The 18,547-nt window shown below is 38.4% G+C and overlaps 1 protein-coding gene across 1 annotated transcript in view; it reads right to left on the bottom strand.

Moving 5' to 3' along the window:
* Positions 1–17,722, bottom strand: part of LOC127788532 (protein FATTY ACID EXPORT 1, chloroplastic) — a 30,812-nt gene extending 13,090 nt beyond the window's left edge. Inside the window, exons 1-3 of the mRNA XM_052316940.1 lie at positions 17,505–17,722; positions 8,757–8,997; positions 7,011–7,178 (exon numbers count right to left, since the gene is read on the bottom strand). Coding sequence (XP_052172900.1) covers positions 7,011–7,178; positions 8,757–8,997; positions 17,505–17,612 — 517 coding nt within the window. The 5' untranslated portion in view covers positions 17,613–17,722. The remainder of the gene's footprint in view (positions 1–7,010; positions 7,179–8,756; positions 8,998–17,504) is intronic.
* Between the last annotated feature and the right edge of the window lie 825 nt (positions 17,723–18,547).

Here is an 18,547-nt window from a genome sequence, read left to right as displayed (position 1 = left end):
CTTTACTGGCTAACTGGAAACATTTCATCTTCTTTCTCTTTGAATAAATCTGTTCTAATTGTTACAACCAATGCCAAAGCCATGTTATGGCATAAACGATTGGGACACCCAAGTTTTCCTTATCTTAGATTCTTGTATCCTCACATTTTTATCAATAAAGACCAAAGTTTTTCTTGTGAGCAATGCACTCTTGCAAAACAGTCCAAAACTCATCATTCTATTCACCTTTACAAGCCCTCAACACCATTTCATTTGATCCATAGTGATATTTGGGGACCCTCTAAACACCCTAATATATCTGGTTCTAGATGGTTTATTACCTTCATTGATGATCATTCTAGGGCATGTTGGGTATATCTTATGAAGGATAAATCTGAAGCTAGCTGCCTATTCAAATGTTTCCATAAATTTGTTTTGAATATGTTTCAAGCTCATATTCATATTTTGCGTACCGATAATGGTCACGAATATTTTTCCCATGACTTGACTAATTATTTGAATGAACATGGTATATTGCATCAAAGTCCTTGCCCCTACACACCACAACAAAATGGTGTGGCCGAAAGAAAAAATAGACATCTATTAGAGGTGGCTCGGGCTATGATGTTTACCTCCCATGTTCCTCATTCATATTGGGGAGAGGCTGTTCTTACAACCACTTATTTGATAAATCATCTTCCCTCTAAACCTTTATGATTTAGAACCCCACTTGAGACTCTTTGTGACATCTATCCTCATGCACCGTTTCTACAATCTCTTGATCCTAAAATCTTTGGATGTGTGGTATATGTTCATAACTACAATGTATCCCGCACAAAATTAGATCCCAAAGCCCTCAAGTGTGTTTTTGTTGGGTACTCTCCTTTTCAAAAGGGATACAAGTGTTATTGTCCTGTTACTCGTCGATTCTATGTTTCTACCGATGTCACATTCTATGAGAACCTCTCTTATTATTCAAGAACAGCTCCTTTTGCCAACTTACATGACCTTGTGCCTCTCTCTTTGCCTCTTCCTACTTCTCTACCAGCATCCTGTCAAGGGGCAGAAGTATCTATCTTTGACAATGTACTGGCAGAATCAACTCCTAAGCAAAAAAATCAAAATTCCCCACTGTTTGTATATTCTAGGAGACCTAAAAAACTTCCACAGACTCAGCATGGTCAATCATCTACCCTTGAAGCTAGTCCAACGGAAGGTGACAGTTCTTTAGGGGATGCATCAACAGAAGATAACAGTGGAGGCAAGGAGGAGACTGAAAATAACAGTGAAGGCGGGGAGGAAACTGAAAACAGCACTAAAAACAAAAGCACGGACAGTCATGCTCCTCAAGGAGATGGTCTCGATTGGGCAGTTCTTATAGCTCTAAGAAAAGGGGTAAGGTCATGCGTTAAATATCTTATGTCAAACCATCTATCTTATGCAAAATTGTCTCCCAAATTCAGAGGTTTTATTGCCAGACTTGATAGTACAGAAATTCCAAAACATATCCAAGGTGCTTTGGATGATCCTAAGTGGAAAGATGCCGTTATGGAAGAAATGAAGGCCTTAATTGGGAATCATACTTGGGAGATGGTTGAGCTGCCCCCAAGTAAGAAAACAGTTGGATGTAAGTTTGTTTTTACTATCAAACACAATTTCGATGGGAGTATTGAAAAGTACAAGACTCGATTGGTGGCCCAAGGGTTTACTCAAACCTATGGGATAGACTATGAGGAGACTTTTGCTCCTGTAGCTAAACTCAACTCTATTCGGGTACTTCTTTCTATAGATGTTAATCTTGATTGGCCCTTGTTTCAGTTTGATATTAAAAATGCATTCCTCAATGGGGATCTAGATGAAAAGATCTCCATGAGAATTCCACCCGGTTTTGAAAATGAGGTGAACAATGGAAAGGTTTGTAGACTCAAGAAATCTTTATATGGGTTAAAACAGTCTCCTAGAGCTTGGTTTCAAAAATTCAGCATGTCTTTAATCCGGCTAGGATATGAACAAGGGAAATCTGAGCATACTTTGTTTATTAAATCCACTAAAGATGGAAGGAAGTCTATATTAATCGTCTATGTTGATGATATAATTGTGACAGGGGATGATATGCAAGGAATTGAGGAATTAAAGAAACAACTGAGGGCTGAATTTGAGGTTAAAGACCTAGGGTATATGCAATACTTCCTAGGAAAGGAGGTGGCAAGGAGTAAAGCAGGCCTGTTTATCTCTCAAAGGAAATATATTATGAATTTACTCAAAGATACCGGGATGATGGCTTGCAAACCAGCTGGAACACCATTAGATAAAGGCTGGAAATATGAGGAGAAGGATGATGACATCCCAGTGGAAAAAGAAAGGTACCAAAAGCTAGTAGGAAGATTAATCTATTTATCTCTTACTAGGCCGAACATAGCCTATGTAGTAAGTTTAATTAGTCAATATATGCATTCTCCTACAAAGAGACATATGAATGCTGTTTTTCATGTATTAAGATACCTTAAAGGGACACCTGGGAAAGGGTTGATGTTTAAAAGGACAAAGGACCGAGGAATTGAAGTTTTTTTTTAATACAGATTGGGCAGGTTCTTTAGAGGACAGCAGGTTCACAACTGGCTATTGCACTAAAGTGTGGGGAAATGTAGTAACATGGAGGAGTAAAAAGCAATCTGTGGTGGCTCGCAGCAGTGCCGAGGCTGAATCTCGGGTCATAGCCCAAGGAATTTGTGAGGTTATTTGGTTAGAAAGGCTAATGGAAGACCTAAGGATACCCTTGACTCAACCTACAAGGGTATACAGTGATAGTAAATCTGCAATCAGTATTGTAAGGAATCCAATCCAGCATGATCGCATGAAGCATGTAAGGATAGATAGGAATTTTATAAAACAAGAAATTAATGAAGGAGGGATAATTCTATCCTATATTCCAACTGCTGATCAATTAGCAGATGTGCTCACAAAAGTCATGGTTAAACCAAGATTTGAATCCTTGATTAGCAAGCTGGGAATGACCTGCATCTATTCCTCAGATTGAGGGGGAGTGTTGGACAAGAAAAGAAGATTCAAATAAATTAAATGATAGGAGAATTATCCTTGTAGATTATCTGGTTGTTATATTATTGTATTTAAATTAGTTTAAGTTTGTTTTTATTTGTTTTATCTCCTAAAGTTTAGGAGATAGTCTTTCCTAGTTTTTAGGATTAGATTATTCCAATCCTTTCCTACTCTATAGGAAAGAGATAGAGTTGTATCCTATATATATTTCCTATCCTTCTCAGTTAGTATCAATCAAGCATTCTGTTTTGCTCGATTCAGTGCTCACACTTTCTCTTGATATAATATGGCCCAAATATTCCACTCTAAGTTATGCAAATGTGCACTTAGACCTTTTCATGTAAAGTTGATGGCCTTTGAGGATTTCAAATGCCTTTCTGAGGTGGGTCAAGTGTTGGTCTAGGTTAGAGCAGTAGATTAAAATGTCATCAAAAAATACCACCCCGAATTTTCTGAGGTAAGAAGCAAAAATATGGTTCATTAGGGCTTGAAAAGTTGTAGGAGCATTAGTGAGCCCAAATGGCATCACCAAGAACTCATAGTTTCCTTGGTGGGTCCGAAAGGCTATTTTATGGCAGTCATTAGGGTTCATCCTGATCTGATGATACCCTGAGGTAAGGTCCAATGTGGAAAAAATTGATGCTCCTATAAGTTCATCTAGGAGATCCTCAATGATGGGTATTGGGAATTTGTTTTTGATTGTCAAGGAGTTCAATTACCTGTAATCAACATAGAATCTCCACGATCCATCCTTCTTTTTTACCAAGGGGATCGGGGAAGCAAACGAGCTTTAACTCGGTTGGATGAGGGATTTGTCTAGAATATCCCTAATTAGTTTTTCAATTTCAGCTTTTTGGACAAGGGAGTATCGATAGGCTCTTAGGTTAACTGGTTCACTATTGGGTTTGAGGTGAATGGAGTGATCAAGAAACCGATGTGGGGGAAGGGTGGCAAAGATATCCTCAAACTCCATTAACAATAAGTGAATAGGGTCTTGTGAGTGTACCTGAGTGGTGCTTGGCTCTGGGGCCTTGGCCATAGGTTGGCCTCCTCTCCTCAGCCAGTTGACAGAACTATCCTCCCCCTAGTCACTGTCCTTCTCCAGGGCATATAGAGAATGTAATTGCCCTACCAACATTCCCCCTTGCTCCAAGAGTTTCTATAGCCTCTTCCCTGACACTGTCTTACATTCCCCCATCTCTTGACACCCCACCAAGGTAACCTTTTGACCTTCCCTATCAAAAGTGACCTCCAGAGTATTGAAGTCAAACACTAGGGGACTCACTGTCCGAATCCAGTCCACCCCTAGCACGATGCGACATCCCCCAAGCCGAAGAATCCTCAAGTCAGTTGAAAATTTCTGACCCCCCATCACCCACCTGAATTCCTTACGCTTATATTGGCTCACCATCCGACTCCCATTGGCAATCAGCACAGACAATTGGGGAGTCTCTTGCATTTCACACTATAGAGTAGTGGTTGTCTCCTCATCAAGGAAACTGTGAGTGCTGCCACTGTCGATGAGCATCACGAGTTTCCTTTTACCTTTAGTACCCTACCCAATGCACATCCTTGCAAAGCATGCATGGATATTTCCCCTTCTTCATCCCCCTCAATCTACTCCTCTTGTTCTTCCACTCTTTCATTTTCTATTTCCTCCTCTCCTTAGCCTTCCATTGTAAGTAACATTCGCTTGCACTAATGCCCTGGCCCAAACTTCTCCCCACAATGAAAAAAAGCCCCAACTGTCATTTCTAACCCATAGTCAGGGCCTTAACTGGGGGTGGTGTTGGTTGGTGCCTCACTGTCACCCCATTTTTTTACCAAGGTTGATTACTACCCTTGCTCATTGCCCCATAGGAATTCTCCTCCCGAAATCCTTTAGGAGACAACTTGTGCCTTTTGGCAAAAGCCTCCAAGCCCATATCATGAAGATGTGCCCACTCTATTGCCTACCTTACTGACGTGGGGCAGAGCATCATAATAGTGGGGTAGATATGATCATCCAACCCATTGATAAAGCTGGATACAAAATAAGCTTCATCTAAAAAGTGGTGGAATAAGGACAACAAGGATCAGAGTTTCTCAAATCTCACCTAGTACTCCTCCACGGATCCCCTCTACTTTAATTTATTGAATTCTTCTATGACGTTGGTTCTCGACTTTTCCCCAAACTGATTGCACAAGCCATGTACAAACTCTGGCCAACTCCATTCTACCCGTCCTCTACTCCAATTCTAGAACCATGTGTCAGCAACATCATCTAGATAGGCCACAGCCATATTCACCTTCTCCCTTTAGGCTATCATGTATTGGTAGAATACCCTTTCATATCTCTTACTCCACCATCACGGTATGTCCAGTTCAAAAGCGGGAATGTCCATTCATGGCCTTGGAGGGTTGGAGTGGTTGCCGCCAATTCCTAGAGTCAGATTGTCTTCTTTTGCCTCCACCCTATCCCCTGCTTCCATCTAATCCTTAGGCCTCTGCCTCGCCCTCAGCGTCGTTAGGATTGGCGCCGATAAAGCCTGAGGAGGAAAGTTCATCAAGAGACTGGCATTAGGCTGTCGAGCAAACATGTTCAAGACAGCACTAACGTGCTGACTTAATCTAGCAAATTCCTCCTAGAGCCCACTAATGGCTCCCTTCCAAATTGGTCACATTCTTTGATCAACTCTGATTGATCTCTTCCTAAGTGTTTCTAATACCCAAGTCCAACATCTCCAGGTGATCTTCTACTTGCTCCTGGTTTTGTCGCATCCCAAATTCAATGGCATCCAATCTAGATTCCATTTGCTTCGCCTGCGTGCCTTCAACCATGTCCGCTATCCTGGCCAAGTCGCTAGCTCTGACACCAAATGTCAGATCGGAGATCTAACAAAGGGGATTCTTCCGTAATTGAGCAAGACTAGAGAATTGGCATGAAGGGAGAGAACACGAGAATCAAAGAGAAAGAGAGGAAGAGAGAGAGAGAGGATTTGGGGAATTAAACCTCACATAATCCCCATCCTCACAAGAAGCTTCTTATTTATAGGAGATAGTTACAATCTAGAGAGTTCTTCCAACTAACTCCCTGTCGTGAGCTCCCAAGTGGCCATGTGCAACTTGGGATCTAATCGCAGTTATACCAACTCCTAATTACAATACTAACCATCCACTAATTATAGTCTTGCCCTCGGGCTATGACACACACTTATATTTTTACTGAACTTACATTTTATAAATTTGGTTTTCAATTTGCTCCACTTAAAACCTTTAGGGGTTGTTCTTTTCGTATTTCAGTTTTCAATTTTGAGTTTTGAATTCATTTTCAATTTTATGTTTTGAATATCTATTTTGAAATTGTTGAAAACGCGTTCTTTTTGTCTATATTCTGTAGCGTTTTCTGCGTTTTGGAAATTTTGAGCGTGTTTGTAATGAAAACAGCCAAAACAACTTTTTATTGTTTTTGAGTTTTTTTTTTTTTTTTTTTTTAACAAATTTTTTCCTTTTTTTCGAAAATGCGTTTTTAAAAATACGAAAGTAAACACATTTTCACTATTTTGGAAAATTGAAAAACGAAAACGGCCTAAAAATAGCAAAGAGAACAAGGCCTTAGATTCTAGAGTGTTCCTCCATATCTTGAGCTTAGTATTCAGCCTTCTTTTGTCTCATCTCCATAAAGAAAATGTTATCTGCAACTAGCATACTAGCATACAACAAGGCACCTCCACCTAGATATGTTTAGTGAGTTCATTCATTACTAAGGCAAAGAGAAACGGGCTTAAAGCAAATCTTTAAGTAATATAAGTAATTGGAAAAGATCCTTAAGTAACATAAGTAATTGGAAAAGCTTCAATATCTGATAAGTTTTACTGCTAATATTTTTCCTCATCTAGGTAAAGAAGAGTATGGAACAACACGTATAAAATCCAACAGCACAAAGTTTAAATATCCAATATTGTGACATGTTAGATGATGGGTATAAAAGGTACCTGCTTGTCCCAGTATAAATGGTAAGCTTGACTTTCCCTGTCTCCAGACCTTTAAGCTAAAAGTGCTGAGTGCTAGCAAAGCACCTCCATAGAGTACACCAGTGGTTAAGGTAGTTGGATTTCTTGTAAAAATAAAACCAGCAAGCCCCCCAATTAGAACAAACCCACCTATTGAAAAATATAATCAGCAAAAAAAATCAATTAGCACAAAAAGTCAGGGGTATGGATAGCAAGCCAAATAAAATAGCCCAATGTTGGATAGACTTCAGATACAACAAACATGGGTCACCATAACACTAAGTTACCATGAAGGTTAAATATTGAAAAACAGTCCGCATAAAATCAGCAGTTCACAAAAACACACAGAACTTAGGGAATAGGAAAATGGGATTACTGCCTCTGGAATCCACCCATAAAGAAGGTCACTGAGGTCTCAAGGCATCACATACCCTGTGGTAGAAACAATGTAGAGAATAAAACAGAGGAACTTGCTGAACAGACCCTTGTGCAGTTAAATACGTAATCACATTAAGAATCCCATTTCATAATTATCTAGAAAAAGTAAATCGTTTCGGTTTCTACATGAACTTTACTTCATTGGTTGTAGATAATTTCATAGTCTCAAAATTGCAGAAATGAGCTATATAGGTCATCAGTAAAGTTTTCATAATCACACTCACATTATTAGGCCCTTGTCTTTCTATACAGTTTTGAGTTGTCATACATGATTTCATAAGTCAAAGTCTTAGCTCCCCCTGTAAGTCAAATTCTTTTAGATTAAAGAATCCTTCATAAAGCCAAGTTAATAGAGAAAACGTTATTAACAAATTTTGAGCAGAATGATCTTGCAATTTGTAAATATAATCCTAATCCTGTCTCACAATTTATGCATTTTAATTCCTAGCCAGATCTGGCCTATATTTATTTCCCTCCTTGAAAACCTATTTTACAAACCTACCAAATTTTTTCATCAACCTAAAAACCATAAACCAAACCAGCCTCACTTACAGTTTACAGGTAATCTTTGTAGCCATTAAAAATCAGCAATGGCTGGCCATAGATGAAGCCCTCTGTTGCTGACTCCATTAGTTTGTGCTAATGTAGGAGTATACTCTGCAGTCATCCTACATCAAGATGTCAAAACAATAATTGTGTGCATTTTCCATTTTGTATGTGTAACGTGTACACATAAATATGATGACAAAAGCCCTGAAGGGAATGCTCTAATATACCTGGGAATAACCTATACAATAAAATCATTCTCCAACTCATGATATTATACAGTATATTACTTGATAAAGATCATGGTTTGTTTTATTATTCTTAGAACACCATAAGAGACATGGCATCCAATACATGTTAAACTAGCAACCAGAAACTCACAGAAATGTGTCCATAAATTATACAAATGGAATACAATGACAATGTGAAAAATCTAACAAAGCCAAAAGAATGATATAAGCTATCATTATAATTCCAAGTCATGTGTCCATAAGTGGGAAATGATATGTCATAAAGCTGGCAATCATCTTCTGAACTCATACACTTTAAGCAAATTGTACATTTATGAGTAGTTTGGGAGACTAGAAACATAATCAACGAATCCTTAATTAATTTCATAGACAATGGTGCTGAAGTACATAACTAATGGCTCACTTCTCCCACTCATCAGCCAGGATATGCCTACTAATTTTTGGGTGAAAACAAAATATCCGAAGTACATGCCCAATACAGAGGCATACTCACCAAATGGAATGCCAAGACAAAAATCATGGATCTTTGCTGCCCTTTTCTTCTGAGTGAGACAATGGTCTTGCTTTGGCTCATTCTCCCCCTTGCCATTGAAATTTTCTTCTGAGGTTGTGAAGGAATTTGCTGACCCTTCAATATGAGATCTTGAAGCATCAAGAGTATAACTTAGATTGCTCTTTGTCTGTGACCCTGACATCCATGTGCCACTTCCATTGTCACTCATGACAACCAGTACCTACAAAATTAAATACCCAATACTTAGACCAGCTAAAGATGCAGTAAATTAGGTCAAATAAAGCAGTTAGCAGACAGTAGGAAAATGGCTCGAAAGTTGGGCAATTTATGATAAAAATGTTGATATCAAAGAAGCATGTCTACTTTAAACATAGTCTGCAGTATAAAAAGCACTGAGCAAATATTTACTATTTTTCAGGGGTAATGTTCATGAACACAATAAGAAAAAAGCACAAAAAACAAAAATAAAAAGCGTCCCTAGTGTATGAGGTCCGCCGAATCCCCGCTTTGCAAGGGTGGGGAAGTCGTTTTTATATGCAACTTTACCCTCGCTTTGCAAAGAGGTTATTTCCAAATCTCGAAGTTGTGACCTTCTAGCAACAAAGGACTAACCTTATTTCTGCTATCAAGACTCACCCTCCACTAAAAATAAAAGTAATAACAAAATAGGGCATGCCATTCAGCATGTTTGGCATGTGTCCCAGAATGCCCGTCCTTATTTAATACATATCTGAGGTACAAAACCCAAAATAAAATGTTTGTACTCCCTAGTCTACATGCTATAATATATTAGAGACAATTATTTTAATTTATACAACTAGATTTTAACAACAACGAAAACAATTACAAGCCTTAATCTCACAAGGTAGGGTTAGTTACATGAATTCTAACTTTCAACCATCTCTATCCATGGCTATATCTATAAGGCCATTATACCTGTATCATATTAAGGGTTTCACACCAAGTTTTCTTTGATTTTCCTCTACCTCTTTCATTATTAATTTCTTCCATTCCATGTACTTGTACCACAAGTGCATCTATTTGTCTTTTTCTCATATGTCCAAACTATCTTAATTGCATATCTCTCACCTTATCTTCAATACGCTCCAAGCTTATGATGTGTAATCTTGTTTTTGAATTCTCTCTCACATTGTATAACCACACATCTAATATACCATCCTTGTTTCAGTTAAGCTCCTATTTTGTTGTTGATCCTTAATTACCCATAATTCAAAACCATAAAAAAGAAAGATGGTCATGTATCTGTCCAATAAAAGTGCAATCAAAAAGGCCCAAAAAAAAATGAAATAAAATAGGATCTGAATTTCTATAAGAAAAATAAATGTCGAAACGAGCCACGATGGAGACTCATGATTTAACCCATGAGAAAAAAAGACTTGAAAGAATTCCTGCATGAAATGAAAAATCTAGGGCACAAAACTAAACAGAAAAGAGACGAGCAAGATTTCCAGCAGAGTGAAAAATAATGCCGCAATAGATTCTGAAGATGAGCTGCCTTTAAATAGACAGCTCAACAGCTCATAACAACAAACAAACAAACAACCGCTAACTGAAAAGCTAACTGAAAATATAAAGAACAACATATATATAGCTAGAGAAAGAATATGATATTTAAACTACTCTAACACTTCCCCTCAAATCGGACTCCATAGAAGTTGAGTGGTCAAGTGTAGAGAATCTTTCAGCATCTGTAGAACCAGCATGCACAGGAGACAAAACCAAACCAAGCCTTGCTCGTAGAAACTTAAACCGGTCTCTAGGCAGTCCTTTTGTAAGAACATCAGCCACCTGATTAGCTATAGGAACATACCTAACCTCTACTTCACCATTCTTCACTTTCTCTCGAACAAAATGAACATCAACCTCAATGTGTTTGGTTTGAGAATGAAAAACTGGATTCTCAGACATGTTTTTGGCAGCTAAATTATCACTCCACACAATAGGAACAGCAGCACATGGATAGCCTAACTCTTGAAACAATGTTTTCAACCACATTAATTCAGTTACACCCAAGGCAATGGCACGATATTCAGCCTCTCCCACAAACCTAGCAACAACAGTCTATTTCTTGGATCCCCAAACAATAAGATTCTTGTCAAAATAGACACAAAAACCACTTGTAGAGCGCCAAGTCACCTTGCAGCCAGCATGGTCTGCATCAATGTATACTTGCAAAGACAAATCAGCTCGTGAGGGAGAGAAAACTAAGCCCAAACCAACTCTGCCATTTAGATAATGAAGCAAACGCTTAAAAGCTAACCAATCCTGAACCTTGGGAGTGGACAAAAATTGACTCAATTTGTTAACTGTAAAAGCTATGTTCGGGCGAGTATATGTCAAATATTGTAATGAGCCAATGAGAGTTCTATACAAAGAGGGATTGAAAAATAATTCTCCTTCATCTGTTAACGAAACTCCAGTAGCCATAGGAGTATCACACGGCTTGCTATCTTGCATAGCAGTCTTTTTCAGTAAGTCAATCACATACTTAGTTTAAGTTAGATAGATACCACTGCTATCTCTATAAGCTTCAAAACCCAAAAAGTAGTTCACAGAACCAAGAGTCTTAAGGGCGAAATGAGTGTCCAAAGCATTACTACACGACTTAAGGGCAGCATTATCAGAACTAGTGAGTAGAATATCATCAACATAGATCAACACATAAAGCACAAAACCAGCAGTCTTCTTAATAAACAAGGATACATCTGATACAGCCTGCACAAAACCCCAAGATTGTAGGGCTATTCGCAGCTTCATATACCAGGCTCTAGGAGCCTGCTTCAACCCATACAAAGACTTCTTTAATTTGCAGACATGGGTAGGAAATTGAGTACTAACAAAGCCCTCAGGTTGGACCATATAAACTATTTCAGTTAGATCTCCATTAAGAAAGGCATTATTGACATCAACCTGTTGAATGCACCATCCATATGTAGCTGCCAAAGAAAACAAAACTCAAATGGCTGGGTCCTTAACAACCAGGCTAAAGGTTTCAGCATAATCGATACCGAGAGTTTGATGAAAGCCCTTAGCAACCAGCTTGGCTTTATACTTAAGAACAAAACTATCAGCATTATATTTCACCCTAACCACCCACTTATAGCCAACCAAATTCATATCCTTTGACAAAGGAACCAAATCCCAAGTGTGATTGTTCTGCAAGGCTGCATACTCCTCATTCATGGCCTTAACCCATCATGAGTCTAAAAGGGCCTCACTAACGAAACTAGGCTCAATGAAACTCACTAAGGCATGAGGAGAAGGGGCAACTAACTGTTTGGACTTGGATCTTGTGACCATAGGATGAAGAGAAGGGGCAGGAACAAGTTTAGATGGCTTAAGGTTTAGACTGAGGTACTGAGACAGATGTAGTAAGGGGTACATAGACAGATGAAGAAGCTGTAGGAGATTGCAGCTCCTATAAACGTGCTGCAATTGGAGCTGAAGCATTACTTTGACCACCAGACTGTGTGGGAACCAGAACTGATGCAACCGGAGCTGGTGCAACCGAAGAACACCATGAAGAATTAGAGTGAAAGAAATTAGGATCCAAAAAGATAGTAGAACATCCTTGAGATATGGATGACTTAGGCACTGAAGATAGGGAAGTAGGAAACAAAGAAGGATAACTAGGATTAAACTGGACATGCCGAGACGCATACACTCTCCCAGATGGATGCAAGCACTTGTAACCAGCTTGAGTATGACTATAGCCAAGAAAAACACACTTGGCAGAATAAAAATCAAATTTATGTCTATTATATGGACGAAGAAAAGGAAAACAAACACAATCAAATGATTGAAGAATGAAGTAATTGGGTTGTTTATGATACAGCAGTTCAAATGGTGTTAGAGACTTTAGAGAAGAAGAAGGAAGCAAGTTAATAAGATGAACTGTTGTTTGAAAGGATTCCACCCAAAACTGAAGAGGCATATGAGCATGTGACAATAATGTTAAACCCATTTCAGCTATGCGTCTGTGTTTGCGCTCGGCGACACCATTCTGTTGATGAGTGTGTGGGCAAGTAAAGCGAGATTGGATTCCATGTGCTTGAAGATAAGGTAAGAAAGCTCTAAATTCCCCCCCATTATCAATTTGCAAAACCTTAAGCTTAGTGTTGTATTGAAGTTCAGCAAACTTGTGAAATATAGTGAATATAGATAAGGCATCTGATTTAAGCTTTAGGGGGTAGAACCAAGTATACCGAGTGTAGGCATCTACAAAAATGATGTAGTATCTATAGCCTTCCACAAACAAAATAGGGGCAGGTCCCCAGATATCAGAATAGACCAATTCCAAGGGTTTAACAGCTGTAATATCATGATTAGCAAAAGGAAGCTGACTTAATTTTCCAATCTTACAAGAATCACAAAATGACAAATCTGAAACTTAATAGGAAATTCCCATTTTATTCAACATAGATCTGAGTACATTCATAGAAGGATGTCCCAATCTATCATGCCACTGTTGGCAAATTTGATTACACTGAACATCATTTACACCCTGTGGTAACTCATGACAGAATGAGTGTGACCTTTTACATGTACCTAGTTTATTACATGTAGTTGAAGAAAACGTAGAAGAAACAAACGAAGGTTCTAGGGGTGAAGCAGAAGTGCTGCCACCAGCAGAACAAGAAGCTGGAGTCAACCGATAGAGCCCATCTTTAAGATGTCCCTAAAGCAGCACCAGTCTGGAAACTTTGTCCTTAATCAAACAAACATTTGAATCAAATTCAACCACAACATTATGGTCATGAGTAAGCTGAGACACACTAATTAAATTCTTCTTCATACTAGGAACATGAAGGACATCAAGTAAGGGAAGAACTAGATCTGGTTTGGATTGCAAATAACTTGTGCCAACATGAGTAATAGAAAGTTGCTTACCATTACCAACAACAACTTTGTCTCCACCAGTATAGGGAGCATGCAAAGAAAGGTTATTTAGGTTGGAGGTGATGTGGTTAGTTTCCCCAGAGTCAACAAACCAATTTGGATCTGGAAGAGAGGGAGAGGCTGCAAAATTATCAAGTGTGAAAGAGTTAAAAGGACTACCATAGTGAGAGCCTTGCATTGAAGCCATGTCATTAGTGTAGAACCCATTCGAATCACTAAAGGAGGCCACATAAGCTCTAGAGGGGTGTTGATTCATAGACTGAGGTTGATTAACAAACTGAGGTTGATTGCCACCATCAAACCTACCAAAACTTGAGTTGGATGGTCGCTGGAAACTTTTATCAAATCGATGATAACACCGATCCACAAAATGTCATGGCTTACCACATAACTGACAGTAGATTCTCCTATTTGAAGCTCTAACTCGGCCTCTCCCTCCTCCTCTATTACCATTGCCTCGCTGAGAGGATCCTCTTCGATTACTACCAAAATTAGAATTCTAAACAGAAGGTATTGATGCCACATTTACATGCATAGTAGAAACCGAATCAAAGTTCACAGTAGAATTTTTTATTGAAAGTCTTTGTTCATGCATCAACAATAAGTATTGTACCTTCTCCAAGTCTATTTCGTCCATTTGATATGTAATAAGACTAACAACCGTCTCATACTCCTGATCTAGTCCATTAAGAATAGCAAGTAACAATTCTTTATCATTCAGTGGTTCAATTATTGCTGCCAAAGCATGTCCAACGGTTTTAATCTTAAGGATGAAATCATTTATAGACAAAGAGTCCTTTTTCATAGATCGCAGCTGCTGTTTTATTTGAAATGATTTAGCTATAGTCTGGCGAGAGTACAAATTTTCTAAAATACTCCATACCTCAGCCGATGATTCACTATGGATCACCTATGCAAGTACCTCTTGATCAATTGTTGAGAATAACCATCCCAGCGGAAGTTGATCGGATCGAATCCAGTTCAAATACTTTGGATTAACTTCGGTTTCTTCACCGTCAGATGCAGCCAGAAACTTCGTAGGAGGTGTCGTTTTATTAAGAAATGACACTAGATTGAAAGCACGCACCGTAGCAAGAACTTGTGCTTTCCAAAAGATATAATTGCTAGAATTGAGTTTAATTGGAATGAAATTGAATGCCTTAGCAACAGACGAAAAATCCGACTGAGATGCAATCGATAACGAGGAGGAAGAACGAGGAGAGGGAGACGAGGAAGAATCGAGAGTTCGATTGGAGGCCATCAGATTAGATCGGTGGCTTTGATACCATGAAATGAAAAATCTAGGGCACAAAACTAAATAGAAAAGAGACGAGCAAGATTTCTGGTAGAGTGAAAAATAATGCCTCAATAGATTCTGAAGAGGAGCTGCCTTTAAATAGACAGCTCAACAGCTCATAACAACAAACAAACAAACAACCGCTAACTGAAAAGCTAACTGAAAATATAAAGAACAACATATATATAGCTGAGAGAAAGAACATGATATTTAAACTACTACACTATGGTATGATATAATGTTAGCATATGTGACCAGCCCAAAATTCACCATATTGAGAAGCATTTATCGACTTTGAGAAACCACACTCAAATTAACACCTACCAATTTTATTTTATTTGTGCATAAACAAAGCTTTCAACACATAAATAAGACAATAGCCAATTAATCAGTTTCTGTAACTAAAAAAACACAGAAAATGCATTTAAAGATTAATCTCCCAAACAATAAAACCTATTCCAACCAGTGTTGTAAAAAATGCTAAACCTTGGTGATTCAACAGATGGTATGCTTCTCATGAGACATGACATATGGTACCTTTTGACGATTTCAAAGCAATCATAAAGTTTTTTCCTTAAACTTGTGGAAAATAACTTGCTGACAAGGGCAAGTAAAAATTTGCCATCTTCCTTGTTTGCTTTAGGATAGAAGAGTCAAGGAAATGAAAAATGTGGGGAAAATGAGGATAGTTGTTTTCTTTTCTTTTTTTCCTTTTTCTTCTTCCTTACCTTTAGTTCCTGTGAGAGTTGAGCAAATAAAGAGAAAACAGAGATCTTAAGCATTCATCAATGGTTGAACCGACAAGGAAGAAGAAGAAAAGGAGAACAAAATTGTAACAACTGAATTCGTTTTTAATCAATCTTCTGCTTCTGCAACAACAGATTCTTCGTTCACAGATAGGTGGAGAAGAGCATCATCTGGAAGCTGACTGAATTGATCTTCTTCCTCCTCCTCCAATTCATGTTCTGCTTCTGCAACAACTGATTCCTCTTCTTCATTTGCAGATTGGTGGAGAACAACATCATCCAGAAGCCGATTGAATTGATCTTATTCCTCCTCCTCCAATTCATGTTCTGCTTCTGCAACAACTGATTCCTTTTCTTCATTTGCAGATTGGTGGAGAACAACATCATCCAGAAGCCAATTGAATTGATCATATTCCTCCTCCTCCAATTCATGTTCTGATTCTGCAACAACGGATTCCTCTTCTTCGTTTGTGAAAATGTCATTCTAAGAGACTTCTTTAACAGAATCCAGCATTGCCCACAATTGATAGCAATGTTGCCAATTAAGTTCTGGAAGTTCTTTTTTTAATTTTTGGCAAGTAAATCTATGCCACATTGCTATGCTCTATGCTGCCCTAGGCAGCCTGCAACCCTGTATGGGTTGAATGGATGGGTGCCATGATTCTGTGAGCCAGGTGTTTCCATCCCTTCCAACTTGCTCAAATGACCTTGAATGGCCCTCAGGATGCTCATGCAACATAGTAGGGAAAAGGGTGTGATTGGCTTCAATCATTGTGCAATACCGGTGGCGAGATGCCTACAGGCATATCACAATGATGAAAAGGGATGCCACAGCACAAGCCAACAGCTGGACAAACAACTCATGGCCATGTATAGATTCAATGGACAATGTCATGATGCAGTGGGTTGGGTGTGGCATGGACATGCCTCATGGCTTGCTTGAATGGCCTTGGACTACTTGTTCAAGGCAGCAGGGCGGCAGGTGTAACTGGTTTCAATCATTGTGCAGTACTTATGGCGAACACGGGACATGCCTGGGAGCTACTCAGGAGTGCCTACACTGCAGGCATGCTTGTGTTTGGCTATATCAGCAAAATTCTATGAAGTTTGTTGGAAGATAACAAGCGAACCCATTATACTCTTTCTTATTTCTACCCAAGAAAAGTTAGCCAATTCTTTCACAGCATTTTATCCCCATTTGAATGGAAAGTAATTTTCATGCATCTACAAACTGAAACCATGAGAACAATCAAAATTGTATTGGATTATAAGCTATTCTTACTTAATAAACACAGAGATATATGCATATGCATTATCCTTGTTTGGTGCCATTCCATTAGGTGACCGAGAAAAGAAAAACAAGAAACAAAAAATAATATATTTTGAAACTCTAAAACGAGTAAAACAGGTATTGTGAACCTTGATTGGGCAGAGACTTCCTTGCCACAAATTGCACAAAACAAACAAGCAAAGCTAAATCAATATTTTCTCCTTGCGAAATATAAAAGGATTTACGACCCACTCTTGGGTGGCAGGCAGAGAAAATCGAACAAAATATACAATCAGCATTTGTCATCTTAGGGTTCGAAGAACATAAAAAGAAAAACCTTACTTTAGTACCATGTTTGAGGAGGGGAGAGCTGTCACTGTCCCCAATTTGCATACAACGAGTCGACGACAACTAAAAAAAAACCTCAAAAAATAACAAAAATAATCGCTGCATTTTCTACGGAACCGAACGGGAGGCGGAAACAACATTTATACCTTGGGGCGAAAAATGGGGCATGGAGCTGATCGGCGGCGCAGATTCAGCCTGGCGCGGTTGATTGAAGAGAAGCACGCGAATTGATGGCAGATTGCGGACGACGACATGGCTCTCGATGAATCTGCTTTGTTTGCTGTTTCTGGGCTTCTTCTTCTTCCTCCTCTTCTTCTTCTTCCTCTTCTTCGTGTTAACACCTAAAACGCGCGATGGAAACGTGTTTGACCCAATCACCATCTGTCCTCCTCCTTTCTGTTACCCCTTTTTCATTTCTAAAACGGAAATTCTATTTCACACTCAAATTTGATACTATTTTGTATTAATATATTTTAATATATATTATATTTAAATAATATTTTCATTTAAATTTTTCACGTCAATTTTTCAAATTGAGAGGGAGTGTAGCATGGAGTTAAGACAAATAAAATTCACTATCGAGAGTAGCTAAGTGTTTTTTTTATACTATATTCAATAAATAATTTGTTACACTTAATAACAAGTTCTTCAAAATAAGATAAGATAAACTACATGTAGTTTTATTTACATTATTTTCTTATTGATTGCATGTAATAGGAGTTTATGTTTTTGTCTTATGTAATTGAAAATTTCTTGATACAGAAAAAATAAAATTATGCACAAGTAAAATTAGAACATATCCCAAATAAGAAACAAAAGCAAAAGAAAAAATGAACACATACTAGAGATATAGGGACTCAAAGAGAAAAAGTCCTCAAAAAACTACAAGGTATATAAGGTTGACTTCAACTATAAGCTATTATGTTCACCAAACCAAATAACAGGGAGCCAGATGTATATTTGATATTTCTTCCTCCAACACTGCTCGCCATTGCCAATTCTCCTCTTCTAAAATATGGCAAAACAAAAAACTCTCATCATGTGTGGCAATCGAAATTGTTGGAGTTATCCTCGCCATCTCTCCCCCCACAACGGCCATCAACACCATAAGCGATGGCCACTAGCAGATAAGAGATGTGGTTCACTACCTGCGGAAGCAGTAGTGACCAACGGATAAGACAAGTTGTTG

The sequence above is a fragment of the Diospyros lotus genome, chromosome 13 (assembly GCF_014633365.1).
Source record: "Diospyros lotus cultivar Yz01 chromosome 13, ASM1463336v1, whole genome shotgun sequence".
Taxonomy (NCBI): domain Eukaryota; kingdom Viridiplantae; phylum Streptophyta; class Magnoliopsida; order Ericales; family Ebenaceae; genus Diospyros; species Diospyros lotus.
This window is presented reverse-complemented; position numbering and strand designations above follow the sequence as displayed.